The following is a 27,641-nucleotide window of genomic DNA, read 5'->3' as shown; positions in this document are numbered from 1 at the left end:
AAAAAATTTCAAAATTAGATAAATTCTCAGAAATAAGCTCAAAACAAAAAATTAGACCAAAGTTGATTTATAAAAGGAAGCTATTCTTACATAATCATGATCATTCTAAGAAGATACAGAACTGTTTTCTTCAATGTACATATATACTTAAAAATTCTGTATTACTCATATTTCTCTAAAAGTTTTGTAATTCAGCCATGCTGATTCAATTTTCTCGCTTTTAAACTTGAATATTCCAGTCTTTTTGATAGACCTCAAAGGACTACTATTAAATTAATTACTAGAGAATATTCTTATAAAAAATAAGAATTGTTCAAGTTATTTATAGAGATTGTATTTATTATAATACATGTTATTACAAATATTCTTCAGAATACTCTCTGGAAGGACTTCTATAACCAAAGAATATTTTCATCAAGGAGAATATTAGAGTTTTTTTATTTGAATGGACACAACACATAAAACACAAACTTAAAAAAACACAAAAAAATAAAACTCCACAAAAAAAGTAACATTAAGATGGCACAGACACTCTGTGACCCCAAGGGGCTGATAGTCCTTTCAGTGGGTCAATATAAGTTAATTGAATTATGCAACAGCCTTGTTACAGTACTAATTGGTTAATATTTTATAGTTATATATTTTTAGATATTTTCTAACTGAAAAAGAAAATATACATATATATATTTAAATATAAAATTAGTCAGTTGATGAACACAGAATTCACGCACAATGTGTAATTAATAATTTAATTAACATGTATTGATTACAGGAATGGTTATATTTTTGATGTTTTTAGGATGAATTATTTTAATTGTTTTTATGATCAATTATTGTTGTAGTATAGATTCTAAACTGTTGTTTATTGAGAATATAAACTAGAGATGTGAGGATGTAAAAATTTGAGAATAATCGAGAATATTCATTTTTCTTTTAAATAATCTAAATTTTTTTACTAATTTTGTTTATATTGTGAAATATAAATCAGTTTATATTCCCCAGTAATTTATGAAAGTAGTCCTACCAGAGAATATTCTCTGAAAGATTATTCTCGAGAATTTTACATCTCAAACAAATATATTGTGATTGGATCTCGTTATTATTTGCATGATTAGTTTCATGCAGGGGTGCAAGTGCCCCTTATCTATTTCGGAGCAGCAAATTTCATTTTTGGAGCAGAAATTTTGAAAATGGAACAGAACTAACAAACTATATCTGCAATATAAGGAGTAATTTTTCTGTGAAATGTCAAAAGTTTTGCCAAAAATGGTTGAAACAAATAATTCTAAATAAATTTCCTTCACAAATTAAAATCCATTTAAATTTTTTCTGAATTATCTTATATCACTACTAAAACATGCATTACTGGAAACATGCATTACTGAAATTACGAATAAAAATTATTAGGCTCTTTTCAAATTAAGCAACATGCATACTAAAGACCTAAGCAGCAAGACTTTCTGCTGCTTGAACACCAAAATCTTATTCATCTTAATATAGCAAAAAAAATGCATGCAGAATATAATAAGGGTTTCCATGAAAAAAAAATTAGCTTCTCACATAATTTAAAGGAATTATTAAATTCAAAAGCAAAATGCAAAAAACGAGAAAAATATAAATACCTTATTTACTTAAACAATTTCTCAACCTAATAGCATGTTAATAATAGATTACGAATCACGAGTCGCTTTCAGAAGTTCAGCATCTCCGACAATTTTTTTTCAAATTTTTCATGCCCTTGAACATAAGATTTTGTATGTCATTCCATTAAAGAATTGGATGGACAGATTTTTTAATGTTCGAACAGACTTTTATTTATTTGTTAACAATGAACTCTCTTTCACTATCTGTGTTACCATGTGCTAAAGATAAAACAGCCTTCACCAAAACTAGCAAAATTTTGAACTTTGGGCAACTTTCAAGGTTACAAAGTTTCAATATGTCTGCCCAATATCTATCTATTATCTGAACTGATTTCACTTCTTGTAATTCTTTGCATTGTAGTGTAACCCATTCATCACATATAAATAATAGTTCTGTTGGTGATACAATGTTAAGCAACATCTCAGCAATACGTGAGGGAGTAATGTACCATCCCAGCAATGCACAAGAGGAGAGGGAGTGCAAAAAACAAGAAAGAGTGCAAAAGTTTCATTCGCTCCAACATGTTTTGGAAAGGTAGGACATGAATATAAAAAAGGTATCTCGCAGAAGTTAGGTAAAATGAGCACATGCTCCTAGTACAAACTCCTTTTTTTGACTATTGTTAAGAGCATGCCCCCCCCCCAATGCAGTGGTGGACCGTGCGGCCATATTGGGCGCCGCTCTGGGAGGGGTGGCAAATGGAGTTGAAAGGGTGAAAAAAGCTTTGTTGAAAAAAAAAGATTCCGATTGCAGTAGATGAGATGGTGGGAAGTTGAAGATATTGGGGGAAAAAAAAATTGTTTCTGACTCCGTATCTTTTTCCGTGTCTCGGAAAGACTGCATCCCGCGAACAAAATTTTCATGTTTCTTTTTCCTAAATTCCGGGTATTTGACGCACTACTGTGCATTAGCGGTACCTCTGAGAACCACAAACAAGAATTGGCACAAATGTGCAGGGATTCGGCGCACCATGTAGCAAGAGAACCATTTTGGCGCAGTTTGGCACAGCTCTTGCACCCGTTTCATGGTATTGGTTCATTATTTTTGGGGCAAATATATCTATAATTCTCTGGAAGTGCTATTATTAATAATTTGAGAATTCTTATTGTTTGCTATAAGAATATTCCCCAGTAATTCATAAAAGTAGTTCTTCCAGAGTATATTCTCAAGGATATTATATAAACTATATCATAAATAACAGAAGATTCTCATTAAGAATTTATAAGAATATTCTCAAGTCATTTATAATATTAGTCCTTCAAGAGAATATTATCAAATATTCCCCTCAATGAGAATGATGAGAATATTCGAGAATTTTTTATATATACAACTCTATAAATAACAATTGTTCTGGAATGTTGAGAGCAGGAGTCGTGTTTCTGTGTGATAATGCTTAAGCACGTATATTTTGAAATACAAATTTTCTTGCCAAATTTCAATGAAAAATTCTAAAACACTAGCCCTGGACCTTGCGACTTTTACATGTTATTTGCGGGTTCAGACAATAAAACTTACGTGTCATCTCCTTGACACAACTTCAATATCTCGTTTCCATAAATATTTCCACCATCATTATAAACCTGTGATTATTTGAATCACTGGTTATTACATAGCCGCCAACTTTGGAGAGAGAATCAGGGAGGTTTTCATGTGGATACAAACTCCATACAAAAATAATCATGTAGGGGATTTTTCATTGATAAAAGTAAAATTGTGGAGATTTTGCCCTTTTTACACAAACCTGACATTGTGCCAGCCATCGTCAATTATCACCAACCGGCTAAACAACTTCTCAATCAAACCCTGCCAACAAGAAAATTGCCATCGGATTCGAAATGGGACATAAGACTTAACTGGACATACGGTCATATGAGCTGAATTCAGGACTGAATTGACGTTGGCTGTTGAGTGAATTTTTATTTTCCCCCAAAAATTTTTTTGGGATTTGATGCAATGAGGAAAGGCAATTTACATTTTTGTGACGTCTTTTTTCCCCAGGTAAATTGTTTGGGAATGCTCCCCCCAATAATATAGATTTTTTACAATCATAGTCAAAATTCTGAAGGTAAAAGAATCTTTCGGGAGCCCAGAAGATTAAATAAATTAGATACAATCACTCACCTTTCTCTCTGAAGAGATCCTTGACAGTTGTCCATTTACAGTCATAAGGAATGTTTGCCACATAGACCCGTCTGTTTGTCGGAGCTCTTTGCCTCTTTCCTCTGGGAGAACGTGATCTATTTCTGTTGTTTCTGGAAGCGTTTCTGTTGGCACTGGAATCTCTGCTCCTGTTTTTTGAGGTTTTATCCATGGGTGAGCGTGAGCGAGACCTTAACAAATACACATATACAATTTCACATGAAATTCCCGAGATGCTGTATTCTAACTGGGAGGGGGAATACAGCAGAACCGAATTGAAGAAGCTGTCTCATTAGATTTAAGACATGCAATTTGTATCGCATCTATCCCAATCTGCCTATCACACGCCTAAATACTCTCAAATGTTCCAAGATATTCTTCACGTCTGCAACTGCTCTTGAAAATCAATTTATTAGGTTCTCAACAAATTTTTTTGGTACTTCAATACAAGTTCCCCATAGCTGCCAACTTCGGAGAATGAGAAGCTGAATCTGAAACACTGATAGCTTTCAACTGTCTTTTCAATGAATTTAAGTTAGCAATTAAGGGAAAATGCCAATGTCCACCATCACTAAGAAAACTGTCAAACCTGCTCCTCTTTCTCAATGACTCCCCCCCCCCAGGTTAAAAAGGTCTATGTCCATTCAAGGGAGTCAAATATTTTATTACACCAGTTATACCCATTATATATATTATTCATATTATATTATAGGACTGGGGGCTGCCTAGTCCTTTTAAAACTGAAATCATTGTATAATATGTATGTTCTCCACACGAATACTATGTGGTACAAAGTTAGGTTCTTGAAGGGAGAAAAAAGAGAGGGTCTCAAGAAGAAATTTGAAAATGTTCAGCGCCTCAGCTTTTCGTAACTACTGTATTTTTCCGGGAAAACAATGAGAAAAATTCTTTCCCCTAAAAAGAAAGGATTTTTCTTCACAATCCTAGTTGAAATTCATGAGATACAAGAATATTGCAAGAGTCCAGGAGATGGGATAAATCTGAGACAGTTGACAGCTATGAGAAAATGACAAGTAAAAGAAATTTGAGAAATTAATCTTGTTGCAAAACTTAAAAAGCACCTATTTTCAGGGGTTTTCTTACCAATAACATGAATTGTACACAGGGCCATAACTAGGATTTTTGTTCCCTCAAAGAACTTTAAAATTCGATTTTATCATGGTTTTCTTTGTTTCCACCTAAATCTTTCCACCTGGGGCAGTTGTCCCCCTCAAGTTCTGGACAACTGTATGTCATAGATACATTCACTCGATACCCATTGATTTCAGCATTGAAGATTTATAGTAATTATTTCAGGGGTCTGTCCAGACTTTGTTTTCCCCTTACTTTAATAAAAAAATCCCCTCATTTTTACGAAATGGTCATTAATTTCATGAAAAATAAGTAATTTTACAGGAAGTGAAATAATCTGGTCAATTTATTACGAAAGAAGTGAAATGCCAAATTTATGGTTTCCTTAATTTGCATTCTGTGGAGGGAAGGGTGTTTTTTAGATACGAAATTTTGTGAAGGGTCTTGTACAGACCCAAATTTTTACTGGACAGAGCCCTGTATTTCATTCTTCAAAACAAAGTGTTTCCAAAGAAAAAAGATTATAATATAGCAACTAATACCCAATTCCAACTACCATTATCAGGGAATGAAAAATTTATTGAAAAGAGATCCAGGCACCAGCCAGTCATATATCCCTATTTAAATACGTTATAAAGTATTTTAGGAAAATGACAAAAATTTAACAATAGAATAATGGATAAACATTCTAACATCACTTCCCCCCCCCCAATGACATTGCACTAACCAATGCTAATAAAATTCAAATATGGATATTACAGAATATGCACTTGAAAATGAGATGAACAAGAACATATCACTCACAGTTACAGCGACAAAATTTTGAAAAATTCAAGCAGCAATAACTTTTATTAATTGCAAAATGATAGGTGGCATGGAAATATGTGGTGCCATGCCATCTGTTACAGCAAAATGACACGCCACCACTTCAGCCAATGGATGGCTCCAGAATAACATATGATATGCAAATGAAGAGCGATTGCCATTAATTAGCCGCCTCAACAGTAGCCAACCATATTAAATATCACTTGGTCTTGCAGTTCGGTCACATTTCGACTCCACCTGAGAGAGTCATCGTCCATCAATGTTCCAGGGTTTGATTCTGGTCGTTTGATCACCCTCTAGGATCCACAGAAGTCAGCAAAGTAGTTTGTAGATCGCACATTGCAGATCACTCACCATGTGAAACAATATGAAGGACTGATTCTCCATCAATTGAAATTATGGACTGTCATGTTGCAGGAGCAAGACATGGTAAAATTAAAAATTTTATCAAAATTTCTAAAATTGAAAAGTCTGTAAACAAAAGTAAATTACTCCTAGTTGTGTGACAAGTGGATCATCACAAGATCACACCTTCATGCATATCTGACCGAAATGCCTGATTGAATGCAGGTAGCACTCCAACCCCTTGATGACATCTTTGTCTGCATAGTGTTTATGGTGATACAAGCACTGTTTCAAAGTTTCACTACGCTGCTCAATTTGAAATGCATAAAAGTGAGTGTTGCTATTTGAATTCTTGGGAATTTTATTGCTGTAACAGCGAGGGCTGGAATTTTGTTTCTTGTCTAACTCTTGAGCACACACTTACAAAGAACTCTGAAATTTCATTACAATGAGTTGAATTTTGCAGCCGATAGACTCGTATATTGACTAAGTTATTTAATGACCACCCTGTATACTAAATATTCATGCTGCGGATCAGTAGATGGACAGTAATTCAGTGCAGTGGACGAAAAATGACATCACTCCTGTATCCATTCTGAGAGCGCATGCGCATCAGTAACAAGTGGATGTTCAAGAATTAATAAAATTAAATTAAATTACTTTTCTGGCTGGCACCACTGATAGCTCAGTTGGTAGAGCATGAAACTGGCAGATATTTAGTGTTTTTCTCCCTCTTTTAGTTTTATCTTCAATTTCCCCTCCTCTCTTACATCTTTGGCTTGTTAGATGTTCACTTATTTTTTCTTTTCAAAGCTGATATTAAGCGTCATTATCATCCCCAGAGGGTTGCCACAGTAGAACTTTGACAATTAATTTTGAATTACTCATATTCATGGGTGCCCCAAAGCAGAATGTGCCAAAATCTATGACGTACGTCGCAGAACAATTACTGCTACTGCAGAACAATTTGGAAGAATTTTAAGAAAAAGTGCAAAAAACGGAACAGCTTTGGTATAAGGGACACGCCAAATTGGCGACTTTTTACCGGCGATAAGTTTCCATCGTTGGCGTGCTCTGGTTTGTTGTTGTTCTTCTGGGTTGCCGTTGTTCCAGCATGTTCGTAGAATTCTGCCAGTCGGTGGCGCTGGCTGTTGTTTTTCCGTGTTCTTAGCGTCCTAGCACGTCTTTCAAACGGGTTTTACTGCCATTTTCAAACTGGTTTTCTCTTTTTCTCATTCTATCCTCTCTCCTTTTTTTCTTCCAAATGACGTCACTTAATAGCCGCAGCGTTTTGAAAAACCGTTGGGATAGTTCTTCATATTTTCTCTTCCTTCCGTATATATGATGTAGTGTGTGTGTCGGATTAATTGGAATCATTTTGGATATCTTTTCCCTCAGGTTATACCTTTAATATTTTCCAATATTTATTCTTTTCTACATGCAGGATGCCCCTGCATCCTTTTTATTTTATTTATTTATTTTATACCGTTGATTATTTATAAGAACCCGGATTCTCGGAAAGAGAGTCCGGGTTTTAATTTATAATAAATAGAATATTTTTATTTATACAACAGGACCGTTGTTTATTCACAACGGTCCGGGTTTCATTTAAACCCTGATTCATTTTTTTTTATCCAGTTTTATTTTTTAAACACTCCACAGCTTATTTTTGTTTATGCCATTTGTTTTTACTGTTTTCTATGCTGGCGACTTTTTTTTTCTGACGCACGTAGTGTCTGGCGGCTTTTTCTCGGGCCGTCTGACATATTTGGTGGCGGAAAAAAAAGTCGCCGAAAATCGCCGACCTGTCCCTTATACCAAAGCTGTTCCCAAAAAACACTATATTACACGAATGGGGATTTTTACCGCACATTTCCTGTTAGCTGAGGGCTCGTCACAGAACAGTGCTAAATATTCTGCTTTGGGACATGGGTGATGAGTCACAATGAGCTCATTGCACAGGGATCAGTGAGCAAAGCAGGCCCACTGGCTTCGAGCAAGATAAAATACAAGCGAAATAGCATCGCAGTAATTATAATAAAGCTGAGACATTTCCCATTTTTCGAAAAATGGAAGTGACTGAAAAAAATCTGTAGTACATCAAATGAATGTCCAGTCACCAAAGCAGAATGTTTAGCACTGTTCTGCGACGAGCCCTCAGCTAACAGGAAATGTTCTGCGGTAAAAATCCTCATTGGTGTAATATAGTGTTTCTTGCACTTTTTCTTAAAATTCCTCCAAATTGTTCTGCAGCAGCAGTAATTGTTCTGCGACGTATAACGCAGATTTCGGCACATTCTGCTTTGGGGTGTCCAGTCATATCTTCATATATTTTTTGTCATACCACAATCATTTTCTGCACATGGGAGCTAATTAGACAGGGACCTACAATTTATTGATTCCGAACGGCACCTTTTTCTTATACTCACAGAGAGGTCGTCTACTAACCCCTCGATATGGGACCCTCTACAGCAGCAAGCTTTTCTTATGGTCATTTAGCCATTTCTATTGTACCCCAGTGCCAAGAAACAAGAATGTCTCTGCCAAGGACAAACTTGGTATCGAACTCACGACACCTCTTAACATCCTTTAGTACTTCAGGTCCCCAAAGCAGAATGTGCCAAAATCTGCGACATACATCGCAGAACAATTTGAAAGAATTTAAGAAAAAGTGCAAAAAAACACTATTACATGTATGAGAATTTTTACCGCAGAACATTTCCAGTCAGGAGGGCTTGTTGCAGAACAGTGCTAAACATTCTGCTTTGGAGCTTCAGGTGAGTATCTTATCGACCTGGGCTACAGCGCCCAATAAACGTCTGGTGTCACATGTCTCTAAAAGACTGGGAAGGTACATGGCATCATTGTAATAGTCTCTCTGTTCCACCATATACACAGAATAAACGTCCGGTCCCAAATATCCTCTACAAAGTATTTAAAGTATGCACTCATATTGGGTTAAAAATATGGCGGGCCATAAAATAAATGGTTTGGGCCAATTACGGCAGCTTTGAGACCCATATACATTAGCACAGATCAAACAATGTAAGCATTCACAATTAGTTTGTGCTGTGAACGATTCTTCAGCTGTTCAAACTGGATCCACCTAGAATCAGTTTTTTCAATGAACACAATAAAAGTTTGTGTACCCATGAACGGATTAGGCAAGGGTTTGTACATTACAAGATGTATGGGCTAATGCATTCACCCCTTCATACAGCTACAGACATCTGAACTACAAAAGCGTAAAAATTCAGTAACAATGAGTTAATGTATAGTTGATTATACCTCAGGTGTCTGTCCAGACTTGTTTTAATAGGATCAGGTTTTTTTTTATGAATATTTGTGAAAAAAGTCAATAATTTTGTGAAAAATGAGTAATTTTGTAGGAAGCAAAATGTATGTATAATCTAGTTAATTTATGACAAAAGAAATGAATGCCAAATTTATAGGTTTATCAAGTTTTATTTTGTGAAGGGTCCGTTTTTCAGACATGGAATTGTGCGAAGGTTCCGGAAAAAGGACCGAAATATTAGCCTACAGACCCCTTTAATACGTGTTGACAATTAAATAACAGCAACAAGAAAAATGTTATCCACAGTATTAAAAGTTTATCACAGTCACGATCCTTATCAATAGGATGTTATAACTAACCGGCGTCTCAAAAAAAATGGCGCTAGGGATAATACGCCATCTCACGATACAGAAGGAAAAAATATTCAGTAGAAAATACGCGAGATGGACAAAAGAATTTCCTACAGCGGAAAAAATGCACATTTTTCCGAAATACTTCTGCAAGAATGACAATTTTGCGTTACCTGGCGTTGTCTTTTTGATCGACGGAGTCAGACCATTGTTGATCGTTGTCCATTTCTTCTTTTATGTTTCCGTTTGTCTCCATACGCTGTAAACGATTCTAGATTGGTGATTAACGCTCGGTTGCGTTAAGTCGTCTGTTAATGCCGCCTGGTCACTCTCCGTGCAGAAAAATCTAGAAGTTTACAAAAAAAACTAAATGATATACCGCAAAATAATGTACAAAAGTAATGTACTAGACGCACACGATGCGGAGAGGGCGATAAATGGCGGTCGTTCGTGATGCTGATGATGATTGGGAAGGCAATGTTTGGGGTTACCATATGTACCGTTTCGAACGGTTATGACAGAGTTGCCAGATCCTTACAAAATTACCAGCCAAAATTATCTTCAGAATAAGCCAAAGAGTATTATGCTGTCATCTATTATTAAAAGAAGAAACGAAAACTATGAAACGAAAGACTAGCCCCATTTCTAAAGCATAGATGGCTGCAAATTTTGATTTAAGGTTATTTTTTATGTCAATAAACATGGCGGTCCCTTTTTGAATTCCCGGCAAAGCACACATGGAATGTTCCTGATACTGGGCTGTTCATTTGATGCAGTGAATTTTAAACTTATACAAAGGAACTTGGTTTTGTGCTTCCAGACGATTGCTTTTTTTTTTGCAGTTTCGAGGAAAAAATGACGACAATTCATAAAAGTTCCGTATTTTTTTGGTGTGGACTGTTTAAATTTAATGTATTTCTATGGACGATGCGAAGTTATTTCAAACTATGATGACAAATTATTTAATTAAATCCGTCAGTTAATTCTGATTAATAATTATCGAGTGTCCAAAATAATTGGCATAAATTGGCTTCATGTCCCGTTCAGTTGTATCAAAGTATAGTCAATGCATACTTTCCGTCATGAAACTGTCATGCTTACCACCATGAGCGAGTCCCTGCTGTTCTGTTCAAATTTTTTAGAAAAATAAAATTTGTTTATCAGAAATATTTTGAAACTACCATAATTTCAAAATAAATTAAATAAAATTTAGTTGATTTCTATATACTCCTTTATCCGATGAACTGATCGCACCTCCCTCATGTGCAGCAACAAGAAATATTAAAGGTCGGTTAAAGTTCAAACTTTTGATAGTAGAAGAACAAAAAATATTTTTCATTTCAAGATCGCAAATGGCGAGCGCAATAAGGCGAATGTTGGTTAGTAGAATCGTTTAACTTGATTTTTATTCTTGTTCCTTTTTTCAAATTCTTGTATTTGCCTGATGAAGAAAATACAGTTTTCTTCGAAGCTTTGTGTGGCTGCCTATCAATTGTGAAGGACATTGTGGCTGATATGTTGTTGATATTTTTGCCCCCGATGCTCTTCGTGATTGTGTTTTTTCTTTTAATTTCTCGCTCTTAAATATTATGCTCAACATCATAAATTATTGAACTTAACAAAAATCAAATCAGTTGTTTAAGAGTGTTTAAATACACCGGTTCCTGCCATGATTTTGGCGCTTTGGCGGCATGTCCAGTGGTACATTTACGGTGGGGAGAGGGGCTTAGCGGGAAGTTCAGAGGGATGGGAAAATGAGTAGAATGGGAGAAGGGTGTCAAAATTTCTACAGCCTTCATAAATCTACCTTTCCCCAGAGAGCAAGGGACTAGGTCAGTGACTGTGCGTAAGAGTGACCTAGAGCATTTGCAAGCATATGAATGACCCAATGAAAACAGTTTAGTTACCATTATTGGGCGCCAAGTTCCCACTGTGACCTCTGGTTACAATCCGACATATAACGTTGGGAAATAAAGGACATTCGTAATGGCTTGCCTGTTTTCTTCATCATCCTGTCTTTACGGCACAGTAATAATCTACGTTATATTTCTGAGTAACCCAAAGGACATCAAGACACTCGCTATAACGACGGAGTTGAACAGATGGTACTGTTGAACTGTCACTGGTACTACCCGATTTAACAAAAAATCGAGATAATAAAATTCACAGGAAAAATCAATTCGGCAGGATTTTTTTTGTCTTGTGTTGGACTGATTCTTCACAAAGAAGTTGAACACTGTTAAAAAAAAGGGGGAAAAAGTGCTGAAACGCATGGAGGAAAGAATAACAGGAGGTAATGTGACAACTGTTTATATTAAAATATTGTATAAATACTTCCAGTCCAGATAGAACATAAACTCGAACACAGTCAATTTTAAATGTCAGTTTTGAATTGAAATTATTAAATTCGAAACTGTGTTTTTTGTCAAATTTTCGTACACATACCACTTTAAAAGCAAAGTAATAGGTACAAAATGAAGAGGAAAAAAACAGCCCAAGTGATTATTTTCCTAAATACTGTAAACCAGACTCATCGCGGCTTGTAAAAAAAGTTTTTATTTTTAATTTTTTTTTTTTCTCAATACTACATCCCACATAGCGGAAGGTTCGGATGGGCGGCATATATTTCAGTAATGTGTGTTCAAGAATATCAGAGTGGAACGGAAGAAGGGTGGCGAAATTTGTACAACCTAAGCAAAACCATAAATACACAGTGGCGGAGGATGCTCGAGTACTTCCAGTACTTTGAGGCACGGGGGCAGCAAAATATGCTGTTTGCCCGGTCAGCTGAATCATGGTTGTCCCAGGTGGCAAAAATCCTAGCTACGGCCCTGTCAGAAGGTGTTCGAGCACCTCAGAATTAATTCAGAAATGAAAATTCCTCATGTAAAGCTTAAGACGAGTGCTCACGAGCCTGAAACACTTTCGAAATGTCCCGGATCTATCATAATGATGAACGAAACAAAAAGGCAAGATAAACAGTTAAAAGAAAAAATTATGAAAATTGCATTTTATTGGAGCTTCATATTATTTTAATAAATCATATTCCCATAGACATTAATGTGATGCATCAAATTTTTAAAATAAATTGAAGCACTGAACTGAAAACTTATGACAAGTTGAGAGTGAAAAGTGATCTTCCCCGTTTTCAAAAATAAATTAAAAATATAACAATCTCTTATATAAGGATAAGATTTTATTTTTCCCCATTATCGGATCATGTAGATTACCTGGAGATGCATTAAACAGTCATGGTGCTTAAATTTATTTAGTTATTAATATTTTAAAAGAATTCAATCTGGCAAAACACATGTTAAGTATAGGGAAAAGAGCAATTTGTTTGGGCTTACTTGTCAGCCCATAGGGTTGCCACAATGGCTTCAATTTTCGTTCCTGATGTCACCTCCTTGTATTCTTTCCTCCATGGCTGAAACGTGACTGAGTATAATATGCAGCAGCATCACCATGCAATGAGAGTTAAATGACACAAAGTTCAACAATACGACAGTTTAGGAAATGTTTTGTCCAATCACTAACATACCTGCATGTGAATACGCAAATGAAGCATAAAAAGGGAACCTAGTGAAATCATTACAGCTACAAGGAGTGATGTAATTTCCCAACCTGTTGCACCCCCCCCCCCTTCCAAATATAAATATTAAAAAATCAATAAGAAATTCAAATGCCTACTGCAGCATGCCTACATAAATGTATTGGAATATTTGTAAATCAATAATCTTCGTGAGCTGTTATTATTGTCAACTTGGATGCGCCTGAACCGCACTTGGATTAAATCAGAAAAATCTTTATTATTGTTATCACATCAGTATTATTGTTATTATAATTATAACAATGCCACTTGTAATATAATTTCACTAAGCAGGTTTAAAGTCTCAGTAGGCAAACAAGGCTGTAAAATCCATTTGGAGGTGGCAAGTACAGAAAAAATAAACATACGCAACCAATGTGTCACATTTGGCAACTTTCTAAGAGGTATCTGAACTCTATAGCACCTGAGTGATCCGAATAACTATAGTATATATAATTCCTTTTGCCTTTTTTTTTCTTTTGGTAGAAAAATGCCAGAAAGCATAATAGGAATTTGCCAAAAGGGAAGTCAAGCTTTCGGATATCTTCCTTGGCAAAGTAAAAAATTGTCAACGCATCACTGAAAAGGAATAACACTATGGCTGTGGAAACAAAAAAATTATGATAGAAACAGATGACAACAACAAAACATTCTCCTAGACTGAATAAGAGAATCAAGATTAAAGATATAGCATCCTTGACTAAATACAGGATTGAAAATAATAAAAACCAGGATCTCTTCTATATAATAAAATGGTGAGGGCAAAAAATAGCTCTCTGGGTTTGGTCAAAAACAGACTGTTCAATAAAAACACGATTGTGGGATTAAAACTATAATTGCTAGTATGCAGAAAATTAATCAAATAGAAATATGAAAATTTACAACCTGAGAAAATGAGACGTTCCAAATAGAAAAACAAGTGACATGCTACTGTCGCTAAACCAAACATACACCACCTACGTATTTCTCTGCAGAATTTCTAACGAATTGGTACATGTCAGAACATGTCGTGTGAGTGAATGTATATGCATGACCCTAATTATTTCCCATTGCTCACTTCTTAAGAATTTTTTTCTCTCATTGCATCCCCCCCCCCCCAGCTCAAATCAACCCATATGATCCTATGTTATACTCGCAGCTTCTATTGTGCTCCCCCCCCCCCTCCCGGGACCACTCCATTGCCCACTTTGGGAAACACTGGTTTACATGCTAAGAAAACAGGTGTATGTAGGTGAATATATGAGATACATTCCTGACAGTGTGAAAATGTACAATTATTAATCAGAAATTTATTCATTACTTACGAATCGCTCTTGTCGCTTTCTGTTTGATTGCACAGCAAATCTATGCTTTGTTTGCAACGAATTCTAAGCTCTTTTCTTCTGTCCTTTTCTTTCCTTGTGTTTAGTCATTACCAAGGCTTACATATTTTAAGGTAAACAAAGGATTCCAGAGCTTTCGACCAAAGTCATCTGGAGTACGAACAGTAACGCTTATACCTGGCGATGGTATTGGGCCAGAGATATCTGTAGCTGTTCAAAAGATTTTCGAAGCTGCTCAGGTAAATATGCCTCATTTATATATTATATTGGTGCAGTTGCATTGTCTAATACATGGCATAAATCTGCTTTTAGCACTATGGTTTATTTTCAATAGCAAGATTGTTAGATAAATCAATATAAATTTTCAAGGCCGTAGTCAGAAGTCAGCCATTTTTGTCATGTTTAAGGGGGGGGGGGAAGATAAATACCCGTCCTGATTCCAGACCTCAGTACTTAACAGTAATGAAGTATATGCTTGTGAAATCACTAATTACAATATTTATTATACAGACTCGTTTGCTGTGCTATATGCAACAATGGGTAATTGTGATCCGATTTCGACTAATGGTAATACAGATACAGATCAAGTGTGTATCGCCATCTGTTAGTCCCACTTTCAGCCATTGTTATTCACAACAGGTTACACTCATCATACCCTGCGCTTTCCTCCTCGTAGATTCTGTCTTGGACTCACTTGAAAAAATTCAGGAGGATGTTTTTCCACACATTTACATGGATCACAACTTCAGATCTTCCACTTGGCATCAGAGTAACAGACAAAATCATATAAGCTCTTCCCTTTGTGGCATCAACGAACGAAGCAGTATGCTCCATATCCTGGAGGACAGAACCATTATTTTCTATATTTTGTTTCTTTGTGGGGGGCTGGAATGAGAGATATCATTGTTTAAAAAAATGATTAGCTTTTAAGAAATTTGGCTGGTCCTGCTGTATAACAAAAGTAATCGTATTTGAAATTTCTATTCAATAAAATTTAGAAAGTAGTCTAATTTCTAAAATGACCTATATATGAAATTGAAATTTTCTCTCCCTTCATATTCTTTTTTTCAATAGGTTCCAATTCAATGGGAAGTGGAAGATGTAACACCAGTCAAAGGTCCAGATGGCAAATTCGGCATTCCACAAAGAGCCATAGATTCGATAAACAAAAATACCATTGGATTGAAAGGGCCGTTAGCTACTCCCATAGGAAAAGGACACAGATCATTGAATTTGGCAATAAGACAGTGAGTAAAAATATTTGTTAAAACTTTCTGCTGATTGCTTTCCAATACAGATTTAGCACTAAGATTTCTGTCAAACACAAGTCACAACAGGCACAATACGAGTTGGCTAAAGTGAAAAATTAGAAAACTAGCGATAAAAAAAGTTTTTTTTGTTTATGTTAATTCAGCAGAAATCCTATATTACTGTACCCTATACAATGATGATCGCCTGTATGATATTACTCTTTGGTTTCATTGTACTTTTGATAGCGTTAATATGTGGCAAAAAGATTCCATGACAAAAAAGATAATTCCTTTATAATAGTACATTTCTTCTGTCCCTTTAGTATCATTATGTAGGTGTTTTTCACTGTATACAGAAGTTGCCTGAAAGATAATTTGAAATGTTCACAATCTTCCAGTGAGTAGTGTATTCCACAATACTTTTAAAAAATTGGTGGTTATGCACAGCAAGATAGTTTCGATTTCTTATAAAAAAAAAAAGTCAAAATTTGCCAACAGTAGAAATTTTGATGTTTACAAAAAAAAATGTGCATGTAATTGTGTTCCTTGCATAGGGATCATGCAATAAAGAGGAAAGCTGAAAGAATTCTCATCACATGAAAACTAGCTGCCTTTACAGAGCCTACCTTTTATGATCTTATATTCAACACTATGCATTACTTGCTAGAAGGCTCTGAACACCTCAAATTAAGTTATTCTTTTTGCTTGATTTGTTAACTTCTAATACAAGAAAGCATGACAAACTAATGATCACTTTTATGAAAATTAAAAATTATTTCCTAGGAAAATTATTACGCCTAAGAATGGTAGCTTATTCTTTCTAGCAATCAGTATCATACTCATTGTTGATTATGTCCACTGAATGTTTTCAGTATCTACACCTACTGAAATGTTTCAGTATTAATACCATGATATTAATACTGAAACATACATATATATATATATATATATATAGCTGAAATTCAAATTATGAATTACTGAAATATATAAATACATGTTATAACTGTGATATAACAAAAATAAGCGGAAGGAAAACTTGCCTTTGATTTCTTGGGTTTGCAGTTTAAACTCCAGCAGGTTATTGCCTTCAATTATTATTTCTATGCAACTCAAGTCTTAATATTTATCATAAGTGACCCTGACTTGATGTACTTTGCTCATTTTATCAAATCAAATGTTTGTTTCTAAATGTAATGTAAATTATTAATCCTGATTATTTTTCTCTACTTCTTAGAGCTTTCCATTTGTATGCGAATGTCCGCCCGTGTCGTTCTATCCCAGGTGTGGAGACATTGTATAAAGATGTGGATGTTGTCACCATACGAGAGAATACTGAAGGGGAATACAGTGGGATCGAGCATGAGGTTAGTATTTGTTTGAATGTGATTTAAGATTTCTTGTCTAAATATTGTGGCTCTTTGTCTGTTAAATTAGACAATTTTACTAGCCATTCCTTCAGATTTGACTTGCTCTGACTGATAGCTTTGTTTATTAAATTTGTCATTTGATTTGCTAATGAAGTTGAAGGGTGGGCTACTTTTCTCACTACTGCTAGTATTTTTGCTATCTCAGGGTGCAATATGAGTGTGGATATTTGTCTTTCGACTTATTTTGGCTCATGAAAAAAAGAAGACATTAAAAAGAAAGGGAAGGGAAAAAATCAGATGCTTGCTCATCAGGTTAGTAGTTTTACAAGTCGTATGTAGTTGAAACTTGCGGAGCTAAATGAAGCTGGTTACCACGCCAGCTACTTCACTTGCTGAAGAATAGCTAGTAAACTTACCCAATCTAAGGTTTTACTTATGGTATTTGGTGAAGCATTTTTTAAATTGAACAGGATTAACTTTTATCAATTCCTGTAGCAAAGAGAAACACTGTAGTACAAAAATTGCCTACAAATGATAAATCGGTATTTATCATTGTAGGCAAAGTCTTGTTGTCAAACTTTTATATTTGCTGTAACGCCTGACTTTTTGCTATTTAATTGCTTAAACAAGTGCTCAATTGATGAATGAAAACTCATTAAGACTCTCAACATGATAAATATTGACATTTTCAGATAGTTGATGGTGTTGTTCAAAGTATAAAATTGATCACAGAAAATGCTTCGAGGCGAGTAGCAGAGTATGCATTTGAATACGCCAAGCAAGTTAAAAGGAAGAAGGTCACAGCTGTTCACAAAGCCAACATCATGTGAGCTTCTTCATTAAAAACATTTATTCCATTTGAACTTTATGGTTTTTTTCAACTTTTTTAATGCTCAAATTGATTGGTTTTTCTTGAATGCTAGAAAAATGATGCAGGGCCATAATTGGAGATGAAAGAAAGGGGGTCAACTACCCTGGGCAGCAAATTTCAAGAGGAATAAAAAGCTACTGTTATAAAATTATCGAATTTTACAGTGTGAAGTGGGCAGAAAAATCATGTCTGCCCTTCCCCAGCCCCTATAAATATCCTTGTTACTGCTCTGGAAAAAGGAACCTCTAGAGGAGGAAAAATTAGCTGTCACTGTGCAAGGTTTGTCGTTTGCTATAGATTTTTATAATTCAGGGGGAAATATGCTATTGGTGTGCAGTTCTTTTTATGCTAATTTAACTCTCCTGTCACTGAATGCTATCGTTAGAAATGTGAGGGGTATTTCAAAAGTAAGGGCTGATTGGTAATAATAAAAAAACCAAATGAAATTTATATGAGTTAACTTATTAAAACTGCGTTTAAAAAAATATGTATATTTAGGCAGCTTGGGATGCTCATACTAATGCAATGGATATGCATTAATTCTAATTTTGAGAAAGACAATATCAAAGAAACTGACAATGAACACCAAACTTTCAAGTATACTTCCATTGAATTTAATTTCAAATGATTTTCTAATCATTTAACAAGCATTTTCCAACAAATTTACTTTTGTAGAATTATAAGAAAACAGTGATCTCCACAGGAAATAAATATCTTTTTTTTTTCCCCCTTCACTAAATTGTTGCTCTTCATGGTATTATAATACAGCAAAATTCTGTTAAGTGCATTAATGCAGTGAATTCCCACCATGCACTGTAAAAATTCTGTATTCTTTCGCTGAAGCATTTATGGTCGTGTAAGTACAGCTTAGAGCAATGACGTAGCATGCCTTCTCTGGGCCCCGGGGCAGATATTTTCTTGGGGCTACCCCTTAAAGGGAAAAATTATGCAAAATAAGTGTACATTATTTGTGAAACTTCTTTTTTTTTGGCTCCGCACCCTGGTTGCCTCGACCCTGGCTTGGAGTGAACATTGATAATCATGCTAACTTATTTTTATACGTAGATTTCAGAATTTTTGACTTTTGTTAAAGAAAATCTTTCATGTCTAAATTTTAGGCGCATGTCAGATGGTCTTTTCCTCCAGTGCTGTCGGGTAATTGCTGAGAAAAACCCTGATATCAAATATGAAGAAATGTATCTTGATACAGTGTGCCTAAATGTGAGTATTGATTTTTTTTTGTTATTGATATTTTTTATACATTCAATCAAAGTTCTGTTTTAAAGCCTCTACACGTTATGCATGCTCAGGTTCCTGGCATGGCAATACATAAATAACCTATTCTTTTTATTTTATTCTTTATCACCTACACATTAACCAGTTATGACTGCATTGCCACGGCTTTTTGCCATGTAAAATTCAAGGGGTGTGGCCAAACTTTGATGTACTAACTATGATTCGATCTCATGAATAGTGGTTTCTTTGCTTGTTGTGTAAATTAGCATTGCATGCCATCGTATTCACATTATATTGCTAATTGCTCACGAACATCACATAGCTGTACAAACACACCTTTGGGTTTTCTTATTTCCAATTTAAATTCATATATAAGATTCTGATATTTTCTGTTAATCTTAAGCTGTGTTAAAATTTGTGAAGCGTTTCAAATTTATTTCCACCAACACTTATTCATCCTGTGTGAAATTGAAAAAATTTCAATAACTCCATCGAACACATCTTGGTCTGTTCATGATTGAGCCTTAGGGCAAGAAAATCTATTCATGCTCATGGCAGTTGAGCTATTAAGCTGGGTTTTCCTAGGGGTAGGTTTCCACAGTGCGCACAGTGTAAAAATGCTGATTGGTCGAAAAAACCTGAATTTCAGGTTTTTAACCCATGAGCGTTTTACGCTGCGCGCAGCGTGAAAGTTTTACTCTTAGCAAAACTTGGCTTTAGCGTTTATTCTTAAGACTGCTGCGCTGAATTTTACCTCCATTAATAGGCTTTAGTCACCAGTCTACTACTACCTACCTAACCTGGAGCGACCACCGATGAATGGGAGCCTTCATTTCCCACCTAACTCCTATGGTTGAAAATTGCCGTATGGCGATATATGACCGGAGTTGGTGTGCAGTAAATTAGTCTACTACTACCAAACCACACATGCACCTCGTCCACATTCCTCTGCAGAATTTCTAACGAATTGGTACATGTTGGAATGTCCGTCTACGTGTTGTGAACATAACATGAAGTTTGTTTCTGTGTAATGCTTGTTGTGTGTAGTGCTGTCATCTGCCACAAATTTTTCTAACTATGAGTGAAGTGCATTGATTGAAAAATTGTACGGTTGTAGACCTGTTTTTCTCTGTGGTGAGACTTTTTAAGGGGGAGATCGGCTCCCATTCATGCCTTGAAGTTAGGAACCACAGAAAACCAACTTCAGCTGATCACCAGTCTACTGCCTTCATTCTACATTTGAATGATGAATGAGCTGATAATAAAGTCTTCTTCTGACATTAATAAATGAAATTTGTTTATTTCTAGAAAAGTAAGTGTTGCTGAGGCTTGGTCAATATTAATGTATCATCATAAGCATCTTTTTTTTAATATTTGGTTTATTTTCAGATGGTCCAAGATCCATCAAAGTTTGATGTGCTTGTCATGCCAAATTTATACGGAGATATTTTGAGGTATGCATGTTTTTTATCTTTCTTTCTCTCTGAAGTTTTCCCGCTCTTTATAAGTATGTGATTTAAATATTTAATGATTTTTGACTGAATACTCTTTTAACATCTGTGACATAGCGATCTTTGTGCCGGTCTTATCGGTGGTCTTGGTGTAACTCCTAGTGGGAACATTGGTAAAGATGGTGCTGTTTTTGAATCGGTAAGATTATAATTTTACTCTTTTTTTTTTTTAAATGGAAAGTGACGTTTCAAATTTAGTATGCGATATATTGCTATCACCATAATTTCCTGTCTGTAATTAGAGGATTATACTGATTGTGTGTATTATCTGCCGCTTTTCTTCTGAGGGTTTCGGACGAAAACAAATATATTTTTTTTGGATAATTTTTATACGGTCAACACTCATTTTTTTAAAAATTCATACAGACTTGAACAATTATTCCGTAAAATTAAAAGTTCATGTTTTTATTATGGAAGTAAATAGAAAGATTTACAGTTTTTCTAAAAAAAATGTGATCAACTCGTTTTATTTCTTAAGATGCCATTGTTGGTGATGCAGATCATTACGGGAATACTAATCCCATGATATAACAAAGGTTTTACCTTGTTTGGTGTACCTTCAAATTACAAAGTTTGTGTTTTATTTTATTTTATATATTTTTTTTGTTCAATGTACAGTAGATTCTTGATATTCGGGCCATGCACTAGTCTAACCTGTCCAGTAATCCAGCATTTTTAGGTTAGTTTGTTTGACTGCAGAGGAGGAAAGCATGCCTCTGCACATAATTTTGTATTATTTAAATGGGATTTTTCAACGAATTTTCAGTTAGTCAGCACACCCCGGTTTGATGTGTGCTGGGTTAGTGAAACTACTGCACTTTGAGCAAATAGTGATGGCTTTTGCTTAGAAGAGGAATGCAGGGCTCCCACTCGTCCTACTTTTCCTTCTTTTTGGTAAAATGTCCTACTTTCTCAGGATTTGGTAAAAAATTAGGAAAAGTAGGACAAAACTGTCGACAAAATTTGTGTAATTGATTTTAATTGAGCAGGAAATTATTGATATATTGCCAGATATTACAAATGTTGGAGAATGCTATTAATGATTCTGCCAAAACAGAAATTGTATCATTTTTAAGGTAATTTAGGGGGAGGGGGTATGTGGACATTTGATTAATTTTTCATTTGCTTAGTTTGAGGGTTCAACAAGTATAGTAGTCATTAAAAACTTCTGTCTGGATGGAAAAATAATTTTGTATTTATTACTTTGTGGTCTTGGACAGTAACTTGCATCATTCAAAATTATTTTGCAAAAAGGTGAAACAACAGTTTGTGTTTCAAAGCAGTTGGATACATAGGCCTATTCTAGGTTTGATGATTCTGATGCTACCCAATAGCATTCAGTTGTCTTCTGTATTTTTAAGGCATGAACAGGCATAAACAATATTTGCAATGCTCAGCAAAGAGCTAGAAATGGAAGTGCTTCATTTGTGCATCAAAAATGATTACACTGACATTGAACAGTAAAATATGAACAAAACAGAAAAATTTAAAAAATGATGAGCAACGCAATAAAACTATCTGGTTCACCTTGCCTTATATACATCGGATCTCCTAATTTACACATGTTTTGCATTGTGCTTTCGAAAGTGGTCTCGAAGGTGTGTCATTCTTAAAAAATGTATGTCTTCGAAATTTGTTGTGCCTTGTCGAAGAGAGTTGACAAGCTCGTCACTTTGGGAGACTCCAAAAAAGAATGTAATATATATGAGGAGAGACAGCAAAGGATTATCTGTGGTTGCTAGTGCACTGTTTTGGCCAAAAATTGGTTTTGTAACCGTCATTTGTCAATTTGCTTTGGCTTGACTGAAATAGTGCTAGGAAAAAAAAAAAATTGAAAAATTAAAAAAAAAATTGTTTAGGAATTTTTTTCCATTATGCTATGATCATGTTGTCTAAGGGGGTTACCCTCCCCCATCCTATTTTTTTGTCCTGCGTTTTCTTACTTTTTCTCATTTTTTTAGTGGGAGCCCTGGGAATGTTTCCCTGCAAGAGTTACATTGAAAAAAAAAATTTAAAATCAAGAAAATATGCTTGATTTTTATCTGTGTTTTACCTCCCTTCTCCTCATCTGGATTATTATCAGTGAAAAAGAAAAAACTCACGTCGTTAGTCTCAGAACCAATTACTAACGTAAGTCGAGAGAGATCACTATAGCTTATGGTCTAGGACTATTCATGGTTAACTGAAATTTGTCATTCAAAATTCTGGTGTGAACTATTTATAGATAAAGTAGTTAGATGGGTTTGTTTGACTTTGACATCTTGACTAATTAATCAGATTTAGTTTCATTATCCGTATTTTCATCAGTTATGTTTTTAGAAACAATGTCCTTAATGATTGAGTTAAAGAATTCCCCCAACACATAATATTTGTGGCAGCGTTATCATGATTAATTATAATTGTACTGGTCATACTGTTTCCTTAAAATTGTCTTTTTTCAATTTGAGTATATGATTGCTTTGAAAAATTTCGTTTTTGCCAGGATGTGGAGTATAGACGATTGTTTATTTATGGAGGGGAGGGTTGCTCCCTCATTTAGTTATCAGAGCAAATGATCGAACATTGTGAAGAACTGATTATATGAATTTTTTTATTAATAAAAAAAATAACTCAAACTTGTATGAAAAAGAGAAACTGTAATTGACTTAAGAAAAATTCACTCGATGTTTTTTCAAACTTTGATAGGTCCATGGAACTGCTCCGGATATTGCTGGTCAAGATAAAGCTAATCCAACAGCTCTTCTTCTGAGTGCGATAATGATGTTACGGTATATGAATTTGGAATCACATGCAGATAAAATAGCCAAGGCATGTTTTGACACAATCCAAGAGGGACAGGTACTGTCATAACTCTATGTATCTGTTACAATGAAGCCTGTGTGAAACGAACTTCAATAGACTGAAATAATATTTCTTTTAAGACAGGTTTCACTGTATTTACTTGGTTGAATTTATATTATAGCTAAGGTATACTATAGGTACAGTCGAACCCTGTTATAGCGCCATAAATTTTTAGTGAAAAAATATTCCATACAGGGATTATAATGTAAAAAAAACCTGTTTTAGCACCAACTCGCTGTAACGCCAACTGTTGTTTGGATGTATACAAAGTGAATGTCATTTTCCAAAGAAATTTCTACAACATTTCTTCTCCCATCGTTTTGCTTCCCCACTCCCCTGAAAAGAGATGAGGATTTATCCATTTCACTGTTATTATCCATCAGCATAACAATAGTTTAGAGCAAATGAAATGAACATGGAATGTGGTGGGGTCAGGGGTTCTAAAACGCACATCGAATACCTGAACTCTTGCAGAAATCAAAACAACCAATATATTCAATGAAACAGTTATTGATAAGGGAAAGTGTGCAATGAGCATACCGCACCAGTTTGTTCCAAGTTGCCAAGAAAAGTTTTTGAGCAGTGCATGTTTTGACTCACTAATCATTACATTTCGAGTGCTATCATCTCCCCTCCCGATTTGCTTCATTCAAATAATGTTGAAAGGAGTTGCTCTTTCAATGTCTGGAAAAAGAAATTTGTAATTATCAAACCATTACAGACTAAAAGCAAATGGTGCCATTATTTCCCCTTTGTGTTTTTTTTTTTTTTTTTTTTTTTGCACGTATAGAAGGCATTGTTAAATTTATGCAGAATTCAAATGATTTCTCAGAGGTGAGTGTATATGCATCTCAAGTTTTATATTAAGAAATATTTAAGTAATTATACAGTTTTTACAATTTTATGAATCTTCTCATCTTGAAATTGAATGCGCATAAAATAGGTTATTTTATTTACAGAGTAACACTAATAAAGACACAGAGAGTAGATAGTAGATAGATGAGTGATTCATGATAAATTTTAGTATTTTACAATAAATAATGAATTTATGTAATGAAGCTTCTCTGTCTGAAACATTATTCTGACTGTGATCTGATGTAATGCCAAACTCGTTATAGTTCCAAAATTCTTTGGGGCTGATGGTGGTGTTGCAACCTTGGTCAGACTGTATATGTCTGTATACTTTAAAACGCTTCAAACGTTCAAAATGTCGTCCATCATTGGTTAACATCATAGAGTTGAATATGAATTTTTTGTATTCTTCCATAATATTTCTTTGTTGAGATATCAGGGTAGGAAAAAAATCATGATTTTTTTAAAAATAAAAAAAACTGATTTGTTTATTTAAATCACATTTTTTTGATTAAAATTAACTGACTGCTTAATAATTGAAATTAAAACAAATCTTGTTAATCATTTAGCATGCATATTTTCATATCACCTATTTGTTTTTTTCTCCTAATTTAATTCAGCATTAATGAATAAACAACAAACTATAAGCAAAAAATATGAACACCAAAAATCTGTGTTTACCTAACATGAAAGGTCATTGAGCACAAATTAACTTCGTGGATTAAAATTTTTTTGTAGAGAAAAGTGTTTTTATTCATGAACTCCCCATCCCCATTAAAGTTAATAAGTGGTGACATCTCAGTGTTACACATCTGGTGCAGACATGTAATTCGCTATGTACAACCAAAGGGTCATTTAGCATCAGCTAAATAAAACAAATTCTGTTGGCAAGATTGTTTCTTGCACAATAAATAGATGTGTTTCTGACTTGCATGATGTTGCTTAATAGTTTATACATTTTCATTCTTTCACAGATTTAATGAGTTTTGGTAAACAAAGAGAGCAAACACAAAATTTTAATACGAAAAGTAACGTAAAAAGCCTAATGATATGTTGGTACAACATCTATTATTATTTTGAATCAGCAATCGGGGCATAGAATTCGAGGCTTTACACAAAAAATAATTCCTCTGTTTTTTAATCATTGGAACGCTAGTGCCACATGGCAATGTATTGAATATAATGCAGTTTCGCCCTATATTTTTCTTCAATGTTTTCCATGCACAAAATCTTGAAATAGTGTAGCTTTCTTTCTGCATTATATCTAGGGATTAAGTTCAAGTCTATATTTACTCCAAAGATCTTCTATATTTCTTTTAATCACAAACTTTATCAGATATCATTAACATACAAACCATACCAGGTTACATTTACTTCAATATCATTGAATTTATGTAAAGAAAAAACAAAATTTAAATTTTGTGATTTAAATCTATTTTAAAAAAAACAATGATTTTAATCATTTAAATCAAGCTGATTTGAATTGGCATACCCTATGAGATATACAAAATTTTCACATTGTAATCTATTTCTTTTTCTTTCTCAGGTCAGAACAGCTGATCTGGGTGGTTCAGCAAAGTGCTCTGCATTCACAGCCACTATCTGTGACAAGATCCTCTCATATTCATAAATATGTAACTAAATAAAAGAAATAGAACTTTGTCTTCATTCGAAATTGTATAGTTTTTTTTTTTTGTCAAAGGAGAATCAAATGCAAGTTTGTGTTTATCAAACTAATGTTCCTAGGAGGGGGATAAAAGCTTTCCTTGCATTTGATTAATAATAGGGTTGGCGATAGATTTTCTATATTTATTATCTGTTGCACTAATGATATAATGCTTCCCAATGATACATAAATATTGGAATTACCAGTAAAATGAATAAGTTGTTTTGCATTTCAAGGAGATCAAATACTAGTTATTTGTGCAATAGAAGTGCCTGAAATGGTTTTTTAAATGAATTTGTGTGTAAAAAATATTTATTTGGAAACCAGTTGGAGTTTTATTGATAAAACTGTTATACAGTATATGCATGATATTTGTATGAAAGAAAAATGCTTTTTAAATTTCATTGCAATATATATTATCTGACAAGTTGATTGATACATACTGCAATAGACACTCATTATATTCATTAAATTGGCCTCATTGTTAATGTTTCTAAGAAAAAAGATTTCATAGCATTTGTTTAATCTCTGAAAAAATGCTCTCATTTATTTGTTGAAATTTGGATATCATTTTCTAAGTGTGAATGATGCTGAAAATGTCTTTATCATATTGTTCATTCAGCTGAAAATTTTCAATTTAAAAACTTAGTTGAACTGGTTGTATTTATTTAGAAGACACCAACGAATAAGGCAAATACACAAAAAATAATAAAAGTCCTAATGCATTTCAACACCAGTGGGTGCCGTCTTCAGAGGAAAAATTTAACCACTAGTATCGCTGACCGAGTTTCCCATTTGGGTTGAATACAAAATCTTCACGCTCGGTTGCTCAGCGGAAGAAGTACGTCTGTTCACTTCAAACGCCGTGGTCAGAATGAAGCTGTGAGCCTTCGTGAGATACTAATGCAGCGTCCTGATTGGACATTTGTGGAATAGTGCTATCCGATTGGTCCATTCAAATTTTCTTGTAATTCCTGCTCGAAATGAATTTAAGCCATGGTGTTGCGATCGGGGGTGTAGATTTATTATCGTTCACTAGTATATTTTTGAAGGCCCGAATAAAAAAAAAATATATATATATATATATATATACTAGTGAACGATAATAAGTCTACACCCCCGATCGCAACACCATGGCTTAAATTCATTTCGAGCGGGAATTACAAGAAAATTCGAATGGACCAATCGGATAGCACTATTCCGCAAATGTCCAATCAGGATGCTGCATTAGTATTTCACGCAGGCTCACAGCTTCATTCTGACCATGATGTTTGAAGTGAACAGACGTACTTCTTCCGCTGAGCAACCGAGCGTGAAGATTTGGTATTCAACCCAAATGGGAAACTCGGTCAGCGAAACTAGTGGTTAAATTTTTCCTCTGAAGACGGCACCCATTGGTGTTGAAATGCATTAGGACTTTTATTATTTTTTGTGTATTTGCCTTAT

General features: G+C 34.5%; 2 protein-coding genes across 8 annotated transcripts in view; one reads left to right on the top strand and one right to left on the bottom strand.

Moving 5' to 3' along the window:
• The window catches only part of LOC149071590 (myelin expression factor 2-like), a 29,325-nt gene extending 19,160 nt beyond the window's left edge, over nt 1-10,165 (bottom strand). For 3 of the 6 annotated variants that reach the window (XR_016194554.1, XR_016194556.1, XM_089247679.1), the window contains exons 1-2: nt 9,864-10,142; nt 3,766-3,974 (exon numbers count right to left, since the gene is read on the bottom strand). Coding sequence is in view for 2 of the 6 variants with exons in the window: in XM_089247679.1 (XP_089103805.1) it covers nt 3,766-3,974; nt 9,864-9,946 (292 nt within the window). In the remaining 4 variants the exon portion in view is untranslated. Of the gene's footprint in view, nt 1-3,765; nt 3,975-9,863 lie in introns of all 6 variants that reach the window. The other 3 variants (XR_016194555.1, XR_016194557.1, XM_089247680.1) reach the window with 3 other exon arrangements.
• A 772-nt stretch (nt 10,166-10,937) lies between these two features.
• Idh3a (isocitrate dehydrogenase [NAD] subunit alpha, mitochondrial) lies at nt 10,938-27,275 on the top strand. Of its 2 annotated transcripts, none has more exons than XM_089248034.1 (10): nt 10,938-11,069; nt 14,688-14,840; nt 15,676-15,848; nt 17,086-17,215; nt 17,911-18,044; nt 19,208-19,310; nt 20,715-20,779; nt 20,894-20,975; nt 23,522-23,674; nt 26,076-27,275. In XM_089248034.1, exons 1-10 carry the CDS (start codon nt 11,043-11,045, stop codon nt 26,157-26,159), a joined length of 1,104 nt encoding a protein of 367 aa, XP_089104160.1. In that variant the 5' UTR covers nt 10,938-11,042; the 3' UTR covers nt 26,160-27,275. The 2 variants fall into 2 exon arrangements, with proteins under 2 accessions (XP_089104160.1, XP_089104161.1); XM_089248035.1 differs by having other exon boundaries at nt 10,939-11,069; nt 14,715-14,840; nt 26,076-26,895.
• Nucleotides 27,276-27,641: the final 366 nt, after the last annotated feature.

The sequence above is a fragment of the Pholcus phalangioides genome, unplaced genomic scaffold, assembly GCF_987345545.1.
Source record: "Pholcus phalangioides strain wild (caught in Gottingen) unplaced genomic scaffold, Ppha-v1.0 ptg000018l_1, whole genome shotgun sequence".
Taxonomy (NCBI): Eukaryota; Metazoa; Arthropoda; class Arachnida; order Araneae; family Pholcidae; genus Pholcus; species Pholcus phalangioides.
Note: the sequence above shows the minus strand (reverse complement) of the source record. Positions and strands in the feature narration are given on the sequence as shown.

What these genes read in the sequence shown, in the direction of transcription:
- Idh3a (XM_089248034.1), top strand. Translation starts at nt 11,043, where the DNA reads ATGGCGAGCGCAATAAGGCGAATGTTG. An exon ending in TTGAATTTGGCAATAAGACA is followed by an intron (nt 15,849 to 17,085) that starts GTGAGTAAAAAT and finishes TCTACTTCTTAG; the next exon opens with AGCTTTCCATTTGTATGCGA. An exon ending in TTGATACAGTGTGCCTAAAT is followed by an intron (nt 19,311 to 20,714) that starts GTGAGTATTGAT and finishes GTTTATTTTCAG; the next exon opens with ATGGTCCAAGATCCATCAAA.